The 23,527-nt window shown below is 52.6% G+C and overlaps 11 protein-coding genes across 11 annotated transcripts; 5 read left to right on the top strand and 6 right to left on the bottom strand.

The window, feature by feature from the left end:
* Positions 1–95: 95 nt before the first annotated feature.
* ilv3B (putative mitochondrial dihydroxy acid dehydratase) lies at positions 96–2,014 on the top strand (the record flags this gene model as incomplete). The annotated part of the gene is made up of 2 exons (XM_058448294.1): positions 96–293; positions 347–2,014. Exons 1-2 carry the CDS (start codon positions 135–137, stop codon positions 2,012–2,014), a joined length of 1,827 nt encoding a protein of 608 aa, XP_058313705.1. The 5' UTR covers positions 96–134.
* A 411-nt stretch (positions 2,015–2,425) lies between these two features.
* Positions 2,426–4,731, top strand: N7498_001230 (RNA 5'-triphosphatase domain-containing protein; the record flags this gene model as incomplete). Its single annotated transcript, XM_058448293.1, has 2 exons — positions 2,426–2,903; positions 2,957–4,731. 2 exons carry the CDS (start codon positions 2,426–2,428, stop codon positions 4,729–4,731), a joined length of 2,253 nt encoding a protein of 750 aa, XP_058313704.1.
* Positions 4,732–5,662: 931 nt separating this feature from the next.
* N7498_001229 (40S ribosomal protein eS19) lies at positions 5,663–6,602 on the top strand (the record flags this gene model as incomplete). The annotated part of the gene is made up of 3 exons (XM_058448292.1): positions 5,663–5,692; positions 6,123–6,247; positions 6,308–6,602. 3 exons carry the CDS (start codon positions 5,663–5,665, stop codon positions 6,600–6,602), a joined length of 450 nt encoding a protein of 149 aa, XP_058313703.1.
* Positions 6,603–7,869: 1,267 nt separating this feature from the next.
* On the bottom strand, positions 7,870–8,298 carry N7498_001228 (uncharacterized protein; the record flags this gene model as incomplete). Its single annotated transcript, XM_058448291.1, has 1 exon — positions 7,870–8,298. One exon carries the CDS (start codon positions 8,296–8,298, stop codon positions 7,870–7,872), a length of 429 nt encoding a protein of 142 aa, XP_058313702.1.
* Positions 8,299–8,571: 273 nt separating this feature from the next.
* On the bottom strand, positions 8,572–9,181 carry N7498_001227 (uncharacterized protein; the record flags this gene model as incomplete). Its single annotated transcript, XM_058448290.1, has 3 exons — positions 8,572–8,601; positions 8,669–8,898; positions 9,001–9,181. The coding sequence occupies 3 exons, from the start codon at positions 9,179–9,181 to the stop codon at positions 8,572–8,574; spliced, it is 441 nt and encodes a 146-aa protein (XP_058313701.1).
* A 536-nt stretch (positions 9,182–9,717) lies between these two features.
* Positions 9,718–11,633, bottom strand: N7498_001226 (CAIB/BAIF family enzyme; the record flags this gene model as incomplete). The annotated part of the gene is made up of 4 exons (XM_058448289.1): positions 9,718–10,278; positions 10,343–10,843; positions 10,898–11,196; positions 11,249–11,633. 4 exons carry the CDS (start codon positions 11,631–11,633, stop codon positions 9,718–9,720), a joined length of 1,746 nt encoding a protein of 581 aa, XP_058313700.1.
* Positions 11,634–12,529: 896 nt separating this feature from the next.
* Positions 12,530–14,442, bottom strand: N7498_001225 (putative carboxylesterase; the record flags this gene model as incomplete). Its single annotated transcript, XM_058448288.1, has 2 exons — positions 12,530–14,072; positions 14,120–14,442. 2 exons carry the CDS (start codon positions 14,440–14,442, stop codon positions 12,530–12,532), a joined length of 1,866 nt encoding a protein of 621 aa, XP_058313699.1.
* Positions 14,443–15,270: 828 nt separating this feature from the next.
* N7498_001224 (gamma-glutamylcyclotransferase family protein) lies at positions 15,271–15,864 on the top strand (the record flags this gene model as incomplete). The annotated part of the gene is made up of 1 exon (XM_058448287.1): positions 15,271–15,864. One exon carries the CDS (start codon positions 15,271–15,273, stop codon positions 15,862–15,864), a length of 594 nt encoding a protein of 197 aa, XP_058313698.1.
* A 1,820-nt stretch (positions 15,865–17,684) lies between these two features.
* N7498_001223 (uncharacterized protein) lies at positions 17,685–18,797 on the top strand (the record flags this gene model as incomplete). The annotated part of the gene is made up of 1 exon (XM_058448286.1): positions 17,685–18,797. One exon carries the CDS (start codon positions 17,685–17,687, stop codon positions 18,795–18,797), a length of 1,113 nt encoding a protein of 370 aa, XP_058313697.1.
* A 1,400-nt stretch (positions 18,798–20,197) lies between these two features.
* Positions 20,198–20,938, bottom strand: N7498_001222 (uncharacterized protein; the record flags this gene model as incomplete). The annotated part of the gene is made up of 1 exon (XM_058448285.1): positions 20,198–20,938. One exon carries the CDS (start codon positions 20,936–20,938, stop codon positions 20,198–20,200), a length of 741 nt encoding a protein of 246 aa, XP_058313696.1.
* A 487-nt stretch (positions 20,939–21,425) lies between these two features.
* N7498_001221 (putative mitochondrial ADP,ATP carrier protein (Ant)) lies at positions 21,426–23,218 on the bottom strand. The gene is made up of 4 exons (XM_058448284.1): positions 23,068–23,218; positions 22,861–22,882; positions 22,701–22,777; positions 21,426–22,478 (listed from the first exon to the last, which is right to left on the bottom strand). Exons 1-4 carry the CDS (start codon positions 23,116–23,118, stop codon positions 21,681–21,683), a joined length of 948 nt encoding a protein of 315 aa, XP_058313695.1. The 5' UTR covers positions 23,119–23,218; the 3' UTR covers positions 21,426–21,680.
* Between the last annotated feature and the right edge of the window lie 309 nt (positions 23,219–23,527).

Below are 23,527 nucleotides of genomic sequence, written 5' to 3'. Positions count from 1 at the left end.
ACTGGTCCCGAAGTGCCGACTGAGCAACGCGGGGTCCACCGGGATCGGTCACAACTGCGAGCTTGGTTTCCCCGCGAGATAATTATTCTGTGTCTCTGTGTTTTCGTGTTTCTCGACACCTCGCACACTCCATCATGGATCCCGCTCAGCCGATGACGTCCAGCACTCTGGGTGAAGCCAAGTACATCAACTTCCCCAGTCTGCCCGCCGATGCCAAACATCCCGATGGATCCCTCGCACTCAATCGATATTCTTCGACGATCACCAGAGGTCATGACTTTCCCGGTGCTCGGGTACGTTACCAATTGGATCATTAGCCATTGGACTGTCGCTAATCATTCGATAGGCCATGCTCTTCGCCGCTGGCGTTCCGGACAAAGATGCTATGGCCAAAAGTCCCCATGTCGGTATTGCGTCCGTCTGGTGGGAGGGAAACCCGTGCAACATGCACTTGATGGATTTGGCCAAAACGGTCAAGAAGTCTATCGGTGAGCGGGGCATGATCGGGTGGCAGTACAATACCATTGGCGTGTCCGATGCTATCACAATGGGTAGCGATGGCATGCGTTTCTCGCTGCAGACCCGCGAGATCATTGCCGACAGTGTGGAGACTGTGACCTGTGCCCAGTACCACGATGCCTGCATTGCCATCCCGGGTTGTGACAAGAACATGCCCGGAGTCGTTATGGGCATGGCCCGCCATAACCGCCCGTCCATCATGATCTACGGTGGTACAATTGCGATCGGGTATTCGGAGTATCTCCGGAAACCCGTCAACATCTCGACTTGTTTTGAGGCTGCCGGGGCTTATGCGTATGATTCGCTGCGCCAGCCCGATGATGGCGGTGATACCAGCAAGACCAAGGATGAGATTATGGATGATCTCGAGAAACATGCCTGCCCCGGCGCCGGTGCCTGCGGTGGAATGTTCACCGCGAACACGATGGCCACGGCCATTGAGTCTATGGGTCTGTCCCTGCCCGGGTCCTCATCGACCCCTGCTGCATCGCCGTCCAAGATGCGTGAGTGCGTGCGTGCTGCCGAGGCCATCAAAGTCTGCATGGAGAAGAACATCCGGCCGCGGGATCTGCTCACCAAGCGGTCATTCGAGAATGCGCTGGTGATGACCATGGCACTGGGCGGTAGCACCAACGGCGTTCTGCATTTCCTGGCTATGGCGCGGACCGCGGGTGTAGACTTGACACTCGATGACTTCCAACGGGTTAGCAACAAGATCCCCTTCATTGCAAACCTGTCTCCCAGCGGCAAGTACTACATGGCCGATCTCTACGAGATTGGAGGTATCCCGTCCGTTCAGAAGCTCTTGATCGCCGCCGGCCTGCTCGACGGTGACATCCCGACGGTGACGGGCAAGACTTTGGCGGAAAATGTGGCAACGCACCCTTCGCTGCCGCAGGATCAGGACCTGATTCGCTCATTGGATAACCCGATCAAGGAGACGGGTCATATACAGATCCTGCGTGGCAATCTCGCTCCTGGCGGCGCAGTCGCCAAGATCACCGGCAAGGAAGGCCTCCGATTCACCGGCAAGGCCCGCTGTTTCGAAAAGGAGACCCAACTCAACGACGCGCTGACTGAGGGCCGGATCCCACGTGGGGAGAATCTGGTCCTGATCGTACGGTACGAAGGTCCAAAGGGTGGGCCCGGCATGCCGGAACAGCTCAAGGCTAGCGCCGCGCTGATGGGTGCTAAGTTGAACAACATTGCCCTGATAACGGATGGCCGCTACTCCGGGGCCAGTCACGGATTCATTGTGGGTCACATCACCCCTGAGGCGGCGGTGGGGGGGCCCATTGGTCTGGTCCGCGACGGAGACATGATCACCATCAGCGCGGAAACTAACGAATTGTCGATGGATGTGTCGGATGAGGAGCTCCAGGAGCGACGACGCCAATGGAGGCCGCCGACGCCCCAGATCACCAGAGGTGTGTTGGCCAAGTACGCGCGGCTGGTGGGTGATGCATCGCATGGAGCGATGACGGATCTGTTTTAGAACGTTACCCCTTACTACCGTATATACAAAAGGCACAAAAATAGTAACCCGATAGAAGGAGCAAAGAAGCAACCACGAAGTAAATAAGTACAAGAAGTGCGTCATGCGCAGCCAGGTGGATCCACCCGTGAGTCACGTTGTTCCCCCACGCTGAGCCTCCCGAGATTCTGACTGGCCGAGTCTATTGCTTTTTCCCATTTTCCATTCCTTCACCCTCATCTTTCCCCCAACGTTGTCGATCGTACACCTCTCATTGGCGTCGCGCCCTTTCTGCGGTCTAATCTCATCCAAACAGAGTCCTTGACGCCCTTGCGTGGTCCTTGACGAGTTCCCTGACGGAAGTCTAGGTCCCGGAGGGAACGGAGAAGACCTTGAGCCTCGCTCAGGGTACTTAAACACCTCCCTCCGACCATGGGACAGGATGGCTCCCCCGATTTGTTTGCTACACTCCACCGTACCCTGTCATCCCAATCCTTTGACCGTTCCGGTCTTGCGGCGGTCTGGCAGCTCTGCAACGAGGCGCGTCTGACCGTCCAACGGTCGACTTTACGAGACGTCGCAAACTACCTGCACTCCTTCTATCGCAATGATTCTGTGAACCGCGGTCAGATTGTGTTTTTGACAACTCTCGTGATCGCAATGGCTGGCTGTGGCCTTCTTTCTCGCCTCATCAGGCGCAGACGTTCTTCCGAGAATTCCGAGAAGACTCGGTCATCGCGTTTCTCCATTCGCAAGACATCTAGCAAATCCTCCACCAAAACCCTCACATCCTCATCGGACGACGACTACGAAGACGATGACTACGATAGCAACGGCTCTCTGCGACACGGCACCGACCCTCAGCAAAAGCCCCCGGAGTGGTCGGCGCACCACCAGCAAGGTACAGACGGTAAGAAATTTACCCTCCACCGCGCGGCGAGCAATACACTAACCAGCTTTCAGCATTCAAAACCGATCCAGGTTTGCTGAAAAAGTTCACCTCTTATGACTTGTACACCACCTCCGTGGCAACTTATCCGGCGATTCGAACTTTCTTCTGTCCACACCCAAACCAGAGCCGCCTTCCGACCAAACCAACCCCCCTCCCACTACTGGTCGTCGTGCACGGCTTAGGGGGATCGCTTGCACAATTCCACCACTTGCTCAAAAGTCTTTCCAATATTGGATCTTGCTTCGGGATCGATCTCCCAGGTTGCGGCTTGTCCAAATTTGCACCGACCGATTGGGACGCATACACTGTGGAGGCGCTGGCTGAACTCCTGGCTGTTGCCATTGAGCGACACCGAGATCGGGAGAATGGGCAAGAAGTGATCTTGGTTGGTCACAGCTTGGGATGCTCTCTGTCTGCTCTGCTCGCCTCCTCGACCTCGCCGATTGGAAAGAGCCTGAAACAATATATTCGCGGGCTGATCGCGATATGTCCGCGATCTACTCCGCCGTCTGCAGATGAGGTTACGACCTTCCGCAGACTGCTCCACATACCTGGTCCGATCTTCGACTTGTGGCGTCTATGGGACCGACGCGGCGGCATCGAGAGCGCCAGTGTGATGAGAATGGTTGGCAGCAATGCTGATGCCGAGACTCGAGACCTTCAGGTTCGCTTCAACAAACAGAGTCAGACTCCGGTTTGGCGTCGCATGGCATGGGGTACGCTTCCGACCTACAAAAATGGAACTGACCCTGTTGGTGGTATGCCCGGTGAGAACGTCTGGGCTGGTATCCATATGCCGATCTTGTTGGTAGCAGGTGAGGCAGACGCAGTCACGAAACCGGTGGAAATCCAAAAGCTGTTGAAGTTCTTCGGTGACTCTTCGATTGCTACTACCATCGATACCGATGGCAGCAGCATCGTCCCTGATGCCTCGCGAGTCCATGATCAGGTGACAACGCCATCCAACATGTTGGCCCATGAGGAGAAATACGGCATCAAGCCCAGCAAAGAAGAGAAGCAGATCAATGAGGCCAATCTACTTGGCAAGGAGCGGAAGCGACTGGTCAAGTCAGCCATCCTGCCGGCACCTGCATCTCATGCTCTTCTCTACGACCGGGCGACCTACCGTACCCTTGCTGGAATCATTCAAGATTTCCTCTCGCATCACATTGACAAGCGATTGGCCCTGGGCTGGCAATTGCAATACATAAACACCTCTGGCAAATGGGACGTGAAGAACCTTGCCAAGTGGCAGAAGGTCGCCCCTGTTTCAGAGCCGATTGCCAACACCTTTGCCGCGCTCAAGATGCTGCGCGAGGTGGACGAACTGCACAACCCGGTGCTCTTCTCACAGAAGTACCGTGATCGTATCTACGCCGTCATCGATATCAGTCACGAAAGCCCGGTGTATAACCCAGCCACGATGGAAGCCGGAGGCATTCGCTACTGCAAGCACCCAACGGTATCCAAGATTCCCCCGACACCAGATGAGACCCGCGACTTCATCGATCTGGTCGACCGTCTCCAGGGTGAGATCGATGAGAAGATGGAGAAGCGCGAGGACCCCTCGCAGCCGCGTCCGCTGGTCGGCGTCCACTGCCACTATGGCTACAACCGCACCGGGTTCCTCATCGTTTGCTACCTGATCGAGCGACGGGGTTTCGGTGTTCAAGATGCCATTGACGAATTCAACCGGTGCCGAGCACCCGGCATCCGACATGAGCACTTCATCGATACACTCTTTGTGCGCTATTGCGTCGGGTTGAAGAGAGCACCCACTCTGTAATTCTTTTTTAGGTTTTTTTTTACTGGCGTTTTTGGCTAGAATGAAGGGGTTTGAGGCATCTGACCATGGGGTTATTATTATTTTTCGGGTCATGAGAAACGAATACTTGATTTTACTTTCAGCGATAGATATGTGTTAATAGGATCCTGAATTATCACGAATGTTACCAGGACTGTCGTCCTCATATGAAACTTGGAATGATCTTTTTAACTTGCAAGGTTGAAACTTTTGTCATATAGCCCTCCTCTTTGGTTATCTTTGCCCGAGTCCCTCTCATTTGTTCAGATCCATGGGTTCTTAAGACTGATTTGGCTTCGGTCACGAAAGGAAAATTGGAAAATATAGCAAGTGATTGTTTCGGGGTACTTTGATCTAATTAAAATGTTTGACACAAGCTCGAGAATAACCAATCTTCATATCAAGGAAGGTATAAATACCCATAGATATCTCAATTTGCATTGTTATTTTGAGCTGCTTCATTATTATCCGCTTGAAGTAATCAGAATGTGATTCAATTCTCTCGGTCTGTTCAGCTCATTCTACCACTTTTACCATTTTGCTAGGTTAATGTGCGCCTGATGAAGAGTCAAGAGTTTCGGAGGAAGCCAGAATATTAAAAACATATAGAAAGCCCTGGGAAATTACCATAGGAGAGAACTACGGTGTGAGAAAAGGGAGATTTATGCCTTGGTGCCTTAATACCCTAAAATGTCAGGCCACTAACCACAGCCAGTGTTTCTCACGTGATCATGCCTCAGGCACCCTTAGGGTACGGCTAACCCGAACAGGCTAAGCGAACCACACACAGGCCCAACGCAACCAAACGGGGCGAGTTTGTGTGTCTCGAAATTTTGGACTTCGACTTCGACCCTCCACTCCGACTTCCGACTCTCTCATCCCCTACGCCCTCTTCGAGCCCTCAGTCGCCAATATGGGTGGTGTTACCGTTCGCGATGTGGACGTAAGTGTCCTTCGATTCTCGCCGGCTGAGCCAGGCCGCCTGGTCGCGGTGTGTGGCTTCATGTGGATATCGTGAATGGGTTCGTTTCTGGGCTTTGCATCAGCAGATACACTTCTGCAGTGCTCCTGGCAGTGGAGCAGTGACACGCTCTGGGAATTCGGGTTGCAAGAGTGATACTGGTCTCTGGGAGGATTGACGAGGGGAGCATGTGTGATCTGCTTGGTCCGAATTTGATGGACATTTGTCTGTCATTCGGGGCCCTGTGATGAAGCACTGAATTCAAATGCCATATTACCAGAACGCTGCTCTGCGACGAATGATGGAACTGCCTCAGAAACGAACCCGACACAATCTGCAAATTTGCGCACTACCGGACCTTGCAATTTCTTCTCGAACCACAACGCTAACAAGATCTTCTTCTTTTCTACAGGCGCAGAAGTTCATTGCTGCCTACTCTGCTTTCCTGAAGCGTCAGGGCAAGCTCCCCATCCCCGGCTGGGTCGACACCGTCAAGACCTCCGCCTCCAACGAGCTCCCTCCCCAGGACCAGGACTGGTACGAACGCCTTGAAATTTGAATCTCGGTTTTCAAGCAAAGTTGACATTTTTTTTCAAGGTTCTACGTCCGCGCTGCCGCCGTCGCCCGCCACGTTTACATGCGCAAGACCGTCGGTGTTGGCCGCCTCCGCAAGGTCCACGGTTCGACCAAGAACCGTGGTGCCCGCCCCGCCCACCACGTTGACGCCTCCGGCTCCGTCGACCGCAAGGCCATGCAGGCCCTTGAGAAGATCGGTGTCCTCGAGACCGATGAGGACAAGGGTGGCCGCCGTATTACCCAGAGCGGCCAGCGTGACTTGGACCGTATCGCCAAGACCACCGTCGACGAGGAGGAGGAGTCGGATGACGAGTAAATGTATCGCCTAGGGCAAAATTCGAAGGTCGTTTTGGTTTGCTCGGTTTCGAGAGATGCTGGGCAAGTGGAATGATTGATACCTAAAAAAAAAATCGGAGCTCGGTCCCGGCGATTTTTTACGTTTGTTCATCTTATTATTTTTCCCTTTATCCTGACGACCAGACGGGGCTAGCGGAGAGACGCGGAAGTGTGCATGAGAGGCATTCCCGAGATCAAGAGCGAGAGAAAGAGGACGAGACAGGCATCCCAGCTTTCCCCTTGTTCTGAGTCTGGGTTTGCTGGAATCCGGGGGATGTTTCTTATTTCCTTAACATTTTGATCTCCTCTTTGACCCGACCAACCCCACGGCGTCTTTGTTCCTGTTTTCTCTCGCGGTCTCCTGGAAATAAAGAGCATGTCTGACTAAACACGTTAAAACCGTTCACTCTGTTGTAGTTTATAGCTGAGCAACAGCGAGGCTCGTAGACTTTGGATGAGGGTCGTGTAGAAATGTTTTCAAGGTTGTTTGTATACCCTGATGACCTCGAGAGATGTCGATCATTTTGATGCTACAACGGTAACACCAGCCATGTATAACGCCATGCATGTATCTCTATCAAACCATCGTATTCTACTCATTTTCGTTTGAAAAGCAAGATCACAGTTGCACTTCCAACCGTTATCATCGGATTCTCCGTACCTCCCACTCCCAATGCCGAGCGAACTTTCGCCATGGTCTGTTTGACGCAGTCATTTTCTGTTTCCGCTAGGTCTAGATGAGCCTCCCTCCATCGAGTAACCATGCTCGCTGTCCCTAGCCCCTTTTCCAGTTCATCCAGGGTCGTCTCATTGGAGAAGTTGAAGAATTGGTCGCCATCCGTGAGAATGCCATCTCGATCCCACTCGAAGCGCTGGAACTCCGAAACGGGAAAATTGCAGGCCAAATCTTCGTGCAGGTCCCAGGGAAGTGTTAAATTTTCATACAGGTCTCGAGACAGCCGATTTGGGGGTAGCTCGTATGGTGATAGGATCTCGCGCTCGAGTTCAAAAAGAGCTCTTTGGACGGCATCTGCATTGACAGTTGACGGGTCTGAATTTGAATGTCAGTTGGCTTCCGACTCGGATAGAATATACTTGGGGTGTATTTACGACAATATAATGATGAACAAGTCCACAAGGCCACGGTTCCTCCAGACCTCATTACCCGGGAAGCTTCCGCCCAGAACTTAGGCATGTCGAACCAATGAGCCTTTCAATCTCGTCAGAAGAGTTCAGTAAAGCACCATTCAATCAGGAAGTGGTACGTGCTGGTCAACACTCACTGCCATCGCCGCGGTCAACAAATCCACGCCTCCAAAATCCTTGACGACCGGCAATGCCTCCGTGATGCCATGTGATATTTCATCAGCAGTAGACACCACATATCTTAGCTGCCGGTCACTCTTTGTACGGCCACCGAGCTGAATGGCCCTGTTGATCATTTCCACGCTCGGATCTAGACCGACAGCATGATCGAACCGTCTAGCCAAATCACGAGTAGCATTGCCCGGCCCACAGCCGACATCCACTAAGGTGATCGTCTGGCCGTGGGACTTGATATGGTAGTCGATGATGGTGTTGTAAAGTCGGGCTGAGTAGGATAGACGAGACTCGGCATATCGCTGAGCTTTGTGTTGATCGTAAGTAGAAAAGGTCGGATCAGATAGAGAGGACATTATGGCATGAGAATTTCAATACTTTATTTTTAATAAGCGAGAACTTCCACTACCAACAAACAAGAGGGACTTTTTTTGTATATTTTGGCTGATTCATGTGAATTTATAGAAGGACTTCGAGTTCGTTAGCGGTGACTCATTGCAATTGAGCGAATCAGCTCTGTGTCAAGTCGCGGAATGTAACCTCACGGCGGTCATTTTGTATGCATTCAAGTCTATGTACACCCAACCAGTTGACCTTCATTGACCTACATATATACCTAGATCTCACGTTTATTTCTTACCCGACTGCGCCGAAGGATCCTACATCAAGTTAGCACAACCCTCTCATCCACCCAACTCAGACCCCAAAGTTAAAAAGAATACGTACCAGATAGACCTGATAGAACTCCATCTTCACAGCTTCCCCCTCCTTCGCCGGCGCAAACACCGCCCGGCCAGCCCAAGGCACATAAACATCCCTCTCCGGATCCGCCTTGAGCCGGTAATTAACGCCGCCGTAGAGCATGATCTCGTTGTCGCCGCTGAAAAAGATGCGCTGCGGAGAGTGTTTCCGCGATGCGACGTGTGCCCAGAGGCCGTGGCGGAGGGGGAGGATCTCTGCATAAGTCATAAGCATCATGTCGGGAGAGTTCTAGCACGGTGAAGATAGCAGCGGGTAGACGAGCTATGCCTAGCACATATTTGAAAAGCAGAACATACCACTGGAACCCTTAGCCTCCTTAGGCCCCATGATCAGCGTCGCATCATCGGTGAAGCTCTGGACGTATTTCTCGTGCAGGGACTCGGTGTCGCTGGTGCGGTAGAAATCCTCCATAAACTCGACGATGGCGGTGCCGTGGGGTGGCGCGCGGGCTGCGTCGTAGGCAATTTTGTAGGACATTGTGTGCTTGCAAATGTCTGCAGGAATGATTGAATGAGAGGTTGTAAGTAGTAGATTAAGAATTGGAGAATTGTTGATCTGCGATCAACGTCTATTTCATCATTTGAGGGGAACCGTCGGTCCGATGGGTTTGGGCCGCATCCGATCTTATCGAACTGGAAATTCGTGGGGGCATCTGATTCAATGCTCCGTCCTTGATTTTGGCTGGTCTTTTCATGTATACTCTATATTTCTCTATGGTGTCTTTGATCAGCATTAGGACGTTGAAGTGCTGTCTCCGATTGATTCTCCAAATCGGAGAACAATCATGTCCGCGGCTTCCGACGGATGCAGATGCCGACTCTTCCAAAGATGTCATCGAGATCATGATATGATGAAGCTTGCCGAGGTATCTTCGGCAAATTGACTCTTAAGGCGGACTCTGTCTGAGCTACGTTTATGCTCGTGTTTCATGAACTCGTTGACTATGTGTTTCCAAACCTCCCGGAAGATGCTAACGATGTACAATGCAAAAGTTCCGCATACTGACAAGACAATCAACATTTCTTCACATCACCCTTGCCCTCTCCGTCAACCTTGAAATCCTCCCAGGAAGCCCGATCTGCGCCATTGGGCCGACTGGCCCTGACGAACCGATTCTCCACACCCTCAACAGCAGCAACCGGGCTTACAACCTCAATATCCGCATTATAAGCACGCGAGAACCACTTCTCCACCAACGGCTTACGACCCTCAGGCCCCTCACCAGCAGACGCATACAGATGCGGGAACCGCTCCTTCATGCCCTTGAGCACCGTCGACCCGATCCGGTCGACGCTGTCGCAGTGCCGCAGCTTGAAGAACTCGGGCGGCTGTGAAGCACGCAGTTGTTCCTGCACCTCGGCGGAGTACTGACCCACGGCGAAGAGAAGCAGATCATAGTGCATCAACGATGCCTTGCCATGGTATGAGCCACCGGTCTTGGCTCGGTGGTAGAGGCCAGAGAGTGCGGCGATGGCGCCCATGCAGCCTGTGCCGTAGTCGGAGATTGGGAATGGGGGTACGACTGGGGTAGAGAGGCCCATGAATTGACCTTGGGCCCAAGCGATGCCAGTTACCTGGTTTCCCATGTTAGCAATGGAACGCCTCGGTTCGAGGAGTTGTAGGTCGGGGTTAACTTACGCAGTCTGCAATCTGCTGCCAGCCAGCACGGCCGGCCCATTCACCCTCGTAGCCGAAACAATTCTCGTTCACGTAGACAATGCCCTTTCCGCGCTTCTCGGCCAGAGCAGCCATGGCCTGCGGGCCGTATCCGAGCTTCTCCAATGCTCCAGGACGATATCCATCCACGATGACGTCCGCGTCGGCCAGCAGCTTCTCGAACTCAGCTCGTCCGGCCTCAGTCTTCAAGTCGAGGTCTGCGGCGTGTTTTCCCATGTTGCCGTCGACCTGGAAGAAGGGCACGTCTGATAGGTTCGGGCTGGTGATCTTCAGCACGTCGGCGCCGTACTCGGCCAGGATGCGGGTGACGGTGGGGCCTGCGATGATGCGGCACATCTCAAGGACCTTGACACCTTCGAGGATCTTCTTGCTGCCGTTGCGGATTGATGGGAATGGGGTTGGGGGCAGGTTGCCTGGGAGTTGAGTGACTTTCCATGGAGGTTCTTGCACATTGAGTTTGCCCTAGAGTATACGTGAGTGATTTGTTGCTATCGCGTGGGGGTAATATAAACTTACGTGAGGAGTTTTGATAAATTCTTCGTGCTTCAGTGCTGGGACACCAGCTTGGCGTCTCTCCTTGTTCATTTCTTCCAGCTCGGAAACGGAGTACTTCTGCACCTGACCCTCAATGACCTTGATGATCTCCTCGTAATCCGTCAAATCAGGGCGGTGGCCCTCCAAGCCAATCATATTCAACGTTGTCGTGGCTTCCAGAGAGCCGTGGATGTGGTAGAACTCGCCAGGGTTCTTTGTCTTGTACAAGTTGGCCGACATGCGTCGGTATCCATTCGATTGAGCAGCCAACAGATCCGTATCTATCCAAAGTTTTAGCACCTCCCGCTGAAACGACATATGGACTCCACATACTCTTCAATCTAGACTTGACGTTGGGATCCAGTTTTGACAGCCCATCCAGCTTTGCTATGTAGGCCTGGCATCCAAAAGCCGTCGCGCCCTCCAGGCTGACCTGCACGCCGCGCGGCTGCGCATTCTGTCCGAAACGCAGATCCGCAATGGCAGCAGCCACAGAGCCCTCTATACCCTTCAGCGCTGCCAAAGTCTCGGTCTCTTTGAAGGGGATCGGGAAGTAAATTTCATTATGGCTGGTGGAAAAGGATACCCGGTCTTTGTTGGCCAGAACCTCGGACGGCAGGTTGAGGCGTTCCGATTGTTCGCAGAGATCGGAGAAAATGCGACTGGTCTCAAGGACCGGTGAGTAGCGTGTACCACTGGCTTCCTCGTTGCTTGCCATGATGTCTTCTTTTCTACTCTTTTCTTGATGTAGTTGAATTGAGGCGTGCGTCCAGGTATGTGCAGCCGCAAGATTTTGCGCGTTTCCGCAGAAAAAAAAGGATTTGGTATTAGACGGGTCGTTGCCAGTGAACTTGCTGCGTAGGTAAGGTTTGTTGGTTGACGGGCTTGGTCGGCAGCCACGGGAACTCTCCAAGAACCGAGATAAAAGAGAGAGAACAATTAGATGGATTCCCGTTAGCCTATATAATACGTCGGGGGCAGACCGGACTCTCCGTCGGGTGGAAGGCCGCTCTTCGGCCGTCGGCTCATGTCAAGCGGATATGGACTTTCTCTATGGTAAATGCTGGAACTAAGACCCCGCAATGCTGATCCGAAAGAGGCCCAGTCCGGACCGGCTAGGCCTTTCGGAAGCGATAAGATCGGAAATGACGGTCACGTGACACGTAATACAGATCTATATGCCACTGTGCACACACTTCGATACGTTTTTGGCTTGAGCCAGGAATTCAAGATGCAAGGACTCACTTGCATGAAATGGCGTAAATCCAGTCAGTAAACTATTTGAAGACGAGATACATGGGCATGGATTTGAGGGGAGATCACGAACAACTTCGGCCCCCGATTCAACTCGTAAATATTTGGGTAGTCAAAACTGAACACTTTCGCAGGGTACAAAAAAGGACGAATTTACCACCAAAGATAACGGCAAGCGAAGTGGTAAATCAAGGAATAATAAAGAAACCTCGAAATAATTCGGAACGGAGATGGGAGATGAAGCTGTGGAGAGAACTTTCGACGAGCCATGGACTTGGGCGATTATCTCTACTATAATTTACTGCCTCATTATGACAGTGAGTTCATTGCCATATCCTACGATCCCAACGTCTGTTGCAGCTAGAAATCATAGTAGCTAAGCGGCAAGTCCAGAGCACGACACTGCTCCACCTCATCCAGGTCAACCATCGCCGAAGGCCACTGCAATCGTTGAAGCCGATAGTCACCACATTTAAAGGGTGTCCATGGCCCCATCAACTCAACCTGTCGAGTTGTATTGATATAATTCCTCGCCTTCAAATATTCCAAGTTTGGTGTTGGGTTGGCCGTCCGAGCGAAGCTGGCCCAGGAATCGAGCACATACTGCTCAAATGGCAGGTCAAACTCATCTCGGAACGGAAGGCCCTGACGGATGATATTGCCGAAGACATAGTACAGTTCACCGGAATGGCATTTGAAGTACTCCAGGCTCGGATCACCGTTCGGAAAGTCGGGCGTTATGGGTGCGTTGCAGAGCGGAGGATTCGGCGACCAGTTCACCAATTGGTACGAGCGGTTGAACTCGTAGAAGAATATGTCTGGGAAAATCCGGTTGTTGATCCCGGCGTATGCGGTTGCCTGGTCAATGCAGCGGAACATGCCATCGGTAGCGACTCGGGCCGTTGTATTGAAGATGTCGAGTGTGTGGTTGGCTCCTGAAGGTTCTGGGAATAGTTGGCTCGGGGCTATCGATGCTGGAAGGCCGGACTCGTTCATGAATGTCTGAATAGTTTCACCCTCTGAAGGATATCCAATAATGGCCGCTCCATCATCCCGCATGGTACCAATCATTAAAGGGACATGGGCGGTAGATGCCGGGCTAATCAAATCCAACTCGGAGGTCTGAAGATACTCTCCGTCCACCACGAGATAGCGTGCCGTGTCGCTAAGGCCAGTGATAGTCATCGCAGGAAGAGAGCGGAGACACTCGATTTGTGAGCTAGCATTTGTGCAATTTGCCTCCTCCACAATTGCATTGCCTACCACTTCCACTTCTTGCGAGATACTGTAGTACTTTGAGTACGTCGTTCCATAGGCAAGGCCTCCTAGGTTGCTTTCCATTATTGCACCAGCAAATTCCCCTCGAGACTTAGGAGACGCAAGTAGAGCTCGCACGGATCCAGCACCGGCTGATTGCCCAAAGATAGTAATGCGATCAGGGTCTCCTCCAAAGTCCTGAATGTTTCGGCGAACCCATTCCAGGGCAGAGATTTGGTCTGCCAGCCCGTAGTTTCCATTTGTCTCCCCGTCCTCGAGAGCCAGGAAACCCAGTGTTCCCAAACGATAATTGATGGTGACGACCACTACATCGCCTCTTGAGGCTAAGTTACCTCCATCGAATGTGGGATCGCTGCCCATCCCGCTGGTGAAAGCGCCACCGTGGATCCAAAACATCACTGGCTTCAAGTGTTTCCGACTTGATTCGGGATTCGGTAGATACGGTGTCCAGACGTTGAGAAAGAAGCAGTCTTCCGAGCCACTTGAACCTTGAGCGCACGACGAGCCGTAGTCTAGAGCCGACGCTTTGTTACCTGCTCCTTCATGCACTTGCGAATAGGTCCATCTTTTTGCCGGTTGAGCATATCGGATTCCAAGAAAGCGGAAGCTGAGCCGATCTCGAAATCTGTCTCGTTAGTACAAAGGCGCAAGACGAATGGCGAATCGACTTACCCAGTGATGTGCTCATTGTTTGACTGGATAGTGACTTGCCATGTCGAGTTTGTGTCTTGAGTATCGGCAGTAGAGTAGGGTGCACTTTGTGTGCAGAGCACTGGTAGGTGCTTGCTTGGGGAGGAATGCCTGATCTTGCCAGTTGCATCGATAGTAGACGGCACACCGTGGTTAGGAGCAATCCAATACTGCTGCCTGCGACTGAATTTTTGCTGGAAGACGAGATACTCCAAGTCAGGTTGATTGGTCAGGGATCCAGACTGATCTGCCCACAGACTCTCGCCGAGACTTTGGCAGGCTTCGGTGGCTTTCAGCAGGGGCATTGCATCCAGAAGTATTATACCTGATTTAGACCAGGGACTTGAACTCTCTGTGTGGTCTGGCTTTAGTTTGTGGCATTAATAGTGGGGAACATTCCCTTTTCTCACCTTGTAAGTCATTATGAATGAGTATTAAAAGGTCAGAGTTCAATGTTGCTGGGCTCACCACGGCACTCACCGTGGCCGCTAAGACAACAACGCCGAGGGTCCTGGTGAACATTCTGAGGCCCTTCAACAAAAGATACGGGCTTCACCATGCCTTCCATGTCTTTTGTCTCATTTATGAGACGTGCCTGGCAAACGCACTACTTGATCATTTAGCCATCTACTGTGAACCCCGCGCCGGGAAAATAGCTTCCACCTACGATCAGCCAGCGATTCCATTCATCCGGTATGATGGAAAGCAAGACCCTGGACATTGATTCGCGAATATACTACGGTCGAAGGGAAGTTGACTCTTGAGTAGTCTTTTTCAAAAACGAAGCAATGTGAACGGTTAATATGATGCATGAGGCCCCCAAGGCCATTATCCCAAGGTCGCTGAGCTTACCTTTGGATATAACTCTCACTGTTCTTGAGTGAAGAAAGTACATTCGGCCACAGTTACATCTAGTTTCTGCACTGGAGGTTTCATCATCAACTTGATAGTGTCTTTCCAGATATTTTTTGTCGTCAAATCGCGCTCGCTGACGAGGCAACGAGATGAACAGTGCGCCAGGTACCTGACACAGGCGTTTCCCCGCCATAACCCAACAGCCTCAATTAGAAGCACTTTACCCACCCAGAAGGACACCATTTAAATACCCATAACCTTAATCCATGTTACCAATGATGTCTTCTACATCAGACAGCAAGTCGATACCTGTACCACCCCCACCACCACCACCTCCGCCGCAATACCGGCGCACCGAGGTGAAGTTACGGAGTACCCCTCTCTCCCAGCATTTTTTCACACAGACGCCAAAAGCCCGTGGTCCGGCTCCAACGGGGCCCTACTTCTTTTACGGTTCACTTCTGGACCCGTGCATCCTCGTCGAAATCCTGGGACTGGATACGGAACCGGAGCTTCGGCCCGCGTACCTGGAGGGGTTTGCAAGCAAGCTGTGGGGTCAGTACCCGGCCCTGGTGGAGTCCCCAGACAGCGTGGTGGAAGGTGCTGTGTATAATGTACAGACGGTGGTGGATGCGCAGAAACTGGCCGACTATGAAACCCGGAATTATACACCGGTGGCCCGCGATATCCGCTATTCGGATGGAAGGTTCCCCACACAACAGGCGGGGCACGTTTTCGTGTTTGATGGGAATCCCACAGACTTGAGTGAAGGTACATTTGATTTGAGGGTGTGGCTGAAACGAGTGGGAAGGCAGGAGGCTTTGGACAAGCTGGATGCTCGAAAATCAGGGAAAGGTAACTTCAGCCACTGACGATGTATAGGAATGGAATCTCATGTGCCCTGTTCCAACTACAGTACAAAACCAGTTCCATGTAGATCTATGTTGTAGTGGCCTCGTGGCATTGGAGCCGTTCAATTGGAATCACGAGTCAAAGCACGTAGAATGGTCATCCACATTCGGGCATCGATGAGATGAAATGTCCACTCGCCGTAATAAAGCCTCATAGTCAAGATAAACACCTCGGCATGGGGCATGATGGGTTTCTATACCCGATATCAGGTAAACCCTTACCCCCCGCAGCGGGGTTATCGCTCGGATAATCGCGTCATGCTAATTCCCAATGTTGATATCTAGGCCAAACATTGTACCCCCATTGCCAGGATGGAGTAGGAGGGGTATACGGATATAGTGTACTAATCCCAGGCAGTGGACCAAACCTGCTATCGCACGGCATTCCCTCGGAGGCCTCGGTCCACGGGGCAACCAATGAGGGATAAACACCAGTTCGAAAATGCAGCATATCATTCCCACAAGTGACTGGAGAGGTCAATGCAGAAAAAGACACTATTTTCAGGCACCACTTAGTCACGAATACTCAGCAGTAGATACGCGTCAGCCTCCGTGCTCACTGGGGGTGTACAGCAATTGCCGCAAAGAGAATGCCAAGTGGCCGTACCCGATACACACGGGTGACGTCAATGCGCGCCCGCATCGAGTCCAGATTCCCACGGGAGGACCCGCTGGAGTGCCGGCGATGGGGGCATTAGAGGGGCACGGAGGGGCATATCGTGAACATCATAACCGTGCGAAAGTGTCACATCAACGTAAGACTGCAAAGTTTGAAGGTTGGGGAAAGTGATTTTCATCGGGTCGGTGCACCACGTGCCCGGAGGAGTGGCTTATCAGTGCTCGGGAATGCGATGAATGTACCGAATACATCCAATGTACTTGCTACTACGGTCCACGACCTTAGGGTTGGGCCCTGCGGACAACGCTTGCAGGTTGCAGGGCACGAGCACCCGCATTCGTCCTGAGTGGCCGATAAGGAGGGGCCAGCGATCTCGGACTCTCAGCACGGGGCCCCTGGTTCTGGTTCTTTTGAGGGGAAGTCGGAACTACTATCTCACTAGTGTGCTAGGAAGGAAACCGGGATCCCCTGGGGATCACTTCAGGGATCATAGAGTCGGTATAGAAGGGGGTGTGGGGTGTTAGAGCGCGTAGGGCGTGTAGGCAACTACTCTTGGACAGTATAGGATGAAGCCATGATGACCGTCGAGAGTTAAGGCCGGAAGGACCCGGCGATCCACGAGGCGCCAATCAACCCGCCCACGCGCACCTGCTGGACTGCGCCTGCGGAGTTCCATACTTTCCCCTTCCAAGGCTGAGTATAGTCCCATCTTATACCCCGTCGCACAATTGCCCCTCTTAATATTCCTTGATCCTCGACCTGCTACTTTCTTTCTACTTCTACTTCTACTATCGACTATCTACTCTCTGCTTTCTCCTCCCCAAACACCCCTAGCAAGACATATCGCCGATCGGTCTTCTAGTCGCGTTCCCCCTTGCCGCGTCGCAATCCAACTATACGTGGACTCCACCGCGTAACTCCCCTACTCTCACATCACATCCAACACTTCCCCTTCCACTTCCACGTCCTTTGTCTCTTTGTTTTTAAAAGAGGTGAGTGTCACTTGTCCTTTGTTGCCGCCCTGAACGCAGCCGGTGTCGCCACCGATCTCTCCCCCAATCGCGTGGCGCGGCTGCGTCGCATTGTATGGAACGCCCGTCTGACTCATATATCATATGCTTTGCGCGCACCAGACATCTGGGAACTTCTTCACTCTTCCATCATGGCTTCTCAAACCAACTCCAGCATCGCACTGGCACTTGCTGGCAAGACCGCCTCTGTCGATATCCCTCAGCCCCGTATGAACGCCGGCAAGCCCGCTGGTCGTCCTGGCCAACCTGCCATGCTGCCGACGCCACCCAACTCCATTTCGCCTACTCTCCCGCCTCAAGCCTTCAAACAGCGTCAGATCCTGTCGCCCGGCTCGCCGCTGTCCACGGTGCCGCAGCTGGACTCCGATATCGACCTGGCGGACGATGTCGACGCACACAGCCTGAACCAGCCTCAGTCCTCCGCGCACGCGCTTGAGCTTGACAGCGACAGCGCCGGCGCTATCACTCCTGCCATGCTAGCAAAGCACCACCTGCCTGATATCCTTCTTCAGCAGGGCCCGCTGGCTATCCGCCACGTCATGGGCTTCCTGACGACCTCGGTGCCGGGCTTCTCGCGCATCCCACCCGCTAAGGCGCGTCGGCTCGTCGTGGCCGCGCTGGAGGGCCGAGGGAACGGAGGAGCAGGAGGTGTGGACGGCGACGTGGTTTTCGAGAAGATCGGCTGGGGACGATGGGATGCGCGACGACACGGAGACTCGGCGCGCGAGCACTCATTCAACGCGTCGTCGCCTCCCTCTAGCCTGACGGGCTCCTTCCAGCAGCGCGGTCTGCAGATCGACGGCCACTCGGGTTGGGCCAGGGGTCGCGATCCGTACGCGAGCAGCGTGCGCGACTCGATCGCTTTCTCGTACACCGCTGAGGAATTCGGCGCTCACGAGGACCTGGACATGCTCGAACACGAGGCCGATAAGATGTCGCTCGACGGCGACGACGACCGCGAGTACTGCTCTTCCTCCGAGGCGCCGGACGACCTCCAGGACGACGAGTGGGACGAAGGCGACGTGACCGACGAAGAAGACTGGGCGCAGATCGGTGCCGATGCCCTGCGCGCGCGCTCACTCAACAACACCGGTGGTATTATGCGCAGTAGCAACGTTGCGGCTCGCGCTCAGCCTTTGTTTGGTGTCGGCAACGGACCCACTGTAGCCAAATCGGCGCCCCGCACCTTTGACAATCAGGAACGGGCTGCGGTAGAGGCGCTTCTCCGTTTGGGCTCGATGTAAAGCTCTCGTCATGATCGGCGTTTTTTTTTGCTTTTCTGTTTTTCCTGAAACACATGTTTACACCATAATAAGGTCGTCAAGGCTGGTCCGGACCGCTCTTGACGTGCTTCCCCGATTTTGTCACGATTCACCAAGAAAAGAATGAGCAGTTCCTCTGGGAATTGCTTTGCAACATGATCACGTTGATGTGGATTAATGGCGTTTTTTATTGATTTCTGATACGTTGGAGTCCCAAGGCGTTTCAATCCGTGGTTTTCATCGAGACGGCCCTGAAATGCAGTGTTCATTTTCCGGAATTACACTGCGATAATCACCGAACTGCTCCAGGCGTGTCGTCTCGGTTTTACAACCTCCTCTCTTGCATTCTCTTCGCATCGAGTCTCGGGCTTCAACCATAACCCGGACTCGCAAGTTTTACTTTTTTTTTTACTTTTTTCTTAATATCCGGTGTTTTTTTTGGGTCTGCTCTGGCAACCGCAATCACGATCAGATTTGCTTTGCAACTGGAAACATGGAGTGTCGGTCGTCTTTGCTGCACTGCACTGACTTGCATGCTTCCTTGCTTTGGCTGCTAGCGTGGTTGTGCTCTCGGTCATCTTCATTGATTCCACTGAGAGCTTCGTTATTGGTTCCGGGCTTTGATTCCGGTTGTGTCTTTGTGTCCATCCTGTTCACGACCAGTGGATGGATGTGAGTTGCGTTAGAAGTACATAGTGTTCCTTATGTAGTATGAACTCCTTCGCGTTAACGTTGGGTTCTACTGATACTCTTCCCAATCAACTATGGAGATATTCATCTTCTCAAGTCAAGATCTACACTGTTTCTTTGTAGTACTACGTGTAATACCCAACCTTGGAATCTTGGGATATGACTGGTAGCACGGTGAATCGGTCGATGGATGAAATGTCCCGAAGTCTGAGCCATGTGAGAATGGAAATCATCTCGTTGGCGTGGATGCTGGCTAAGGGAACAACATGCTCTCTAAATCCAGGCCCTTTACGATCTCACTGATTTTTTGGGGACGCAAAACCAGTGGAGGATTCCGCCTACTTTACTATTTGGCTCGCTGCGGCACGATTAACGATACAGTGACCCAACGACGAAGAACAGAGTTCTGGCGTTTCATATGTTCCTTTAACCTTGGGAATTATGGAAAGCCATTCAACTAGTCGTACAGGTGGCGGATGCCTAGCTTCGATGCTTCAAGACACCCTCAAAACTCTATCCAGAATGAATGCTTGTATTCCATATGAATCGTACAAAGTAAAGATCCTTTCCAGAATCCTCCCCGAAACGCATCAAACCAGCCTACCTATAATCCTAAACTAAACACGATAACAACCCAATTTAGATAAAATCCATGATACCGATGCACCCAGGTAAAATATACTCCTCCAGCCTCACTCATCATGCGCATTGTTAATCTTCTTCCAAACTTCCGCCTCAACCTCCGCTAGCTTCGTACCCGCACTCTGCATCCACGACTTAGCCGTGTTCATGAGCGAGGGCTCATCATCTTGGAAGATATCGTTTGCGCCGCCGCCTCTGCCACTGTTGGAGTGCAGAGGTAGGCCCTGGTGGCGGGACGAGCTGGCGCCGGCGTGGGTCTGGTACACTGAGGAGTACGGAGTGGATGTTGAGTTCGGGATTGAATGTTGCGAAGGCTGGTAGGAGTAGGACTGGGTGAATGAGGCTGAAGGTTGGGGTGCGAGTGCTGAGGGCGTTACGGCCTCGCCTGCCTTAGGTGGAGGTGGCACTGGCGAGTGCGCCGCTGGAGGACTAGTCTGTGGCACAGCGCCTGGTTGTGGAGGAGGCGGTGATAGTGCAGATGTGGCCGTTGGGAATGTGGTTGTTGGTGTCGCTGAGATGTTGCCTGGCTGAGTGCCTGCTGTTGGAACGGGCAGGCTTGGTGCTGCGCCGGCCTGTGCTGCAGAGCCTTCTGGCTGTGCAGTTGCATAGATGGGGGAATAGGAGGGTGCTGTGGCTGTCGCAGAGGTGTTTGCGGGCTGCGATGTCGCCGTAATCGAGGACTCGATTGTGGTGGCGGGCTCTGGTTGTGAAGTGGACGCATGAGTGCCTTCTTCCTTGTTGGAATTAACAGGCGCGGAGGTGTACGTCTGTATACCACCGGAGGTAGACATGATTGAAGGATGAGCAGGTAGTGTTAAAGAGAGGTTCGAGCTAGGGGAGGTAAAGGAGCTCCAGCCCCAGACGTCATGCGCCTTCCGCTGTGGGGCGACCGCTTTGAGAGGCGTTATGGAGAGCTTCGAGCTGTGCTTTACCGGTATAAGATGGTTCCAGCGGGTAATAGTGACTTATAGCGCAGAAAATGGGTGTTCACTGGTTCTCCTGATAACTTTCTTGGTACCTGTTCCCTTGCTGAAGCCACCAAATCTTGTCGCCACGTATCAACATGCCAGCCAACAAGGCAAGGTGGCCTAACCTGAAGCAGCTGGTATCAGACCGTGCGGAAATAGCCACGTCTTATAATGTCCGGCATCCAGGATGAAATCTGAGAGACCATCACCAGCTTCAATAGATCCAAGTACTCTACTTGAAATCATTTCAGTTAGAATGTGAGCACGAAGCGACTCTACATCTACGCGGGAAATAAGAGTTCGAAAGGAATGATACGTTGAAGAAAATACAATATTCGAAGAAAAGAAAAAGAGTTTGCAGGCAGTAAAGTACATCGGGTACAAAAAGGGAAGAATCACACCATTCTATGCTTCAAGATCCCCCCGAACCCATTTCTTGACGCATCTATCTTTTGCAGGTCCCACAACCTCTGCTTCCCATCGCCTAGCGGTTACACCAGGCAGGGAACCATCCCCGACTCCAGTATAACTACAGGTGGCAGATGATCGCCTAAGAGCGAATCATCTATTTGAACTTCTTGCCGAAGAGGATGAGCTGGACCTGGTCGTAGATGGACAGGACACCAGCACCGGCGACACCACGGAGGATGTTGGCACCAGCACCCTTGAACAGGGACTTGACACCCTCGGCGGCGACAATCTGGCGGGCAGCATCCATGGAGGACTTGTACTTGACGGCCTCACCAGAGGTCATCATCATGCGGCGACGGATGGTGTCCAGAGGGTAGGAGGCGACACCGGCAGCGGTGGTGACGGTCCAGCCGAGCAGGAAGGAAGCAAGGAAGTTACCCTCAAGGGCACCAGTGAGGAGAACGGGCTTAAGGGAGTCGTACATGCCGAAGTACAGACCACGGTAGACAACAATACCGAAGACGGAGGGACCGAAACCACGGTAGAGACCGGCAATACCGTCGGAGGCGATGGTCTTGCGGTAGACGTCAACGAGACCGTTGAACTGGCGCTCACCGGTACCCTTGGCGGACTTGGCGTCGTTGGCCAGACGGGTACGGGCGTAGTCCAGGGAGTAGACGAAGAGGAGGGAAGTGGCACCGGCAGCACCACCGGAGGCCAGGTTACCCATCATCCACTTGGCGTATCCATCACGCTCCTTCTTGTAGGCGAACATGGACTTGTAGGTGTCACGGAAAGCGAAGTTAAGAGCCTGGGTAGGGAAGTAACGGATGACGTTGGCGGTGTTACCACGCCACAGGGAGACGACACCCTCAGCGGCGGCGGTACGCTTGAAGCAGTCACCGATGCCGTTGTACTTGCGGTCGAGACGACCGGCCTTGAGCATCTCATCCTATTAGGGGAAAAATCCGGGTCAGCCTTCGGTCCAGGTCGGAAAAAAATCAACACCCCTTGCCTAACCGGCACGGAGCAAAGGGAAAAAAATTTTCAGGCGAGCACTGGCCATGTCAAGAACACCAGATGTCTAATCCGAGTTCATGATTGCCAATCTCCTAAAATTCTTCTCTCCCTTGGCCCATTCCGGTCGGTAAATTGATGGGAAAGGATGACCAACCTGGTTCTGGATCAGGAGCTTGATACGCTCAATGGGGGCAGCAGCGGTCTTGGAGACAGCGGCGGAAACACCACCCACTGTAAATCCGTTAGTATTCAATCGAGAGGTTATGGGTTGGTAGCTCCAGCCAAAGACTGGATAGTTGAGACGTGGCACATACTCAGGAAGTCGACGACGAAGCCCTATGAAAATTTTTGTTAGCACGGTAGTTCCAGCCAATTCATCATCAAAATCAAGCTCGCCAATCTCTGTTCGGCGCAGGAATAGCTCCTGAATGCTTCGAGATAGACAAGAGTCTGTTCCCGATGCATCCAGGCTCATTGTCGCGCAGAGTCGAGATGGCAGCTCAGCCAGGGAAGAAACTTACGGGCATGCCGAAGACGGACTTGTCGCCCTGGTTAACATCACCCTTAGACATGATGAAGGTTGTGCAAGAGATAAATGCGACAACAAAAAAAAGAGAGGAGATGGAGAAGTGTCAAGAAGGAACACCGGGGATGAGAAGAAAAAGAAGAGAGAAGGGGCGGAAGGGGGAGAAAAATACTGCCGTACGCGGGTGGAAGCGAACGCAGGACATTAACACCCAATCAGGCAGCCCAGGGGCTGTAATTACTGAAATAATTGCGTATTGCCTCCTGGCCTTGCCGATATCTCCCGAACCCGAAAATTTCTGCATCCGTGGTCATCTGCCTTTACGCGGCGATAGAGCTATTATTTGATTTTGAATCTTCTATAATTGTTTTTTCCATGTCTAGTTTAGTATACCACCCACGTCATTCCCATTCAGCCATCTTCAATATCTGTCTATGTTAGAAACTCGCCGAAAT

The sequence above is a fragment of the Penicillium cinerascens genome (genome assembly GCF_028974065.1).
Source record: "Penicillium cinerascens strain IBT 15544 chromosome Unknown contig_16_segment0_segment0, whole genome shotgun sequence".
Taxonomy (NCBI): domain Eukaryota; kingdom Fungi; phylum Ascomycota; class Eurotiomycetes; order Eurotiales; family Aspergillaceae; genus Penicillium; species Penicillium cinerascens.
This window is presented reverse-complemented; position numbering and strand designations above follow the sequence as displayed.

Coding starts and splice junctions, on each gene's coding strand:
- N7498_001221 (XM_058448284.1), bottom strand. CDS start 23,118: ATGTCTAAGGGTGATGTTAACCAGGGCGACAAGTCCGTCTTCGGCATG. Junction 22,778..22,860: donor CTTCGTCGTCGACTTCCTGA/GTATGTGCCACG, acceptor ACGGATTTACAG/TGGGTGGTGTTTCCGCCGCT. Junction 22,479..22,700: donor AGCTCCTGATCCAGAACCAG/GTTGGTCATCCT, acceptor TTCCCCTAATAG/GATGAGATGCTCAAGGCCGG.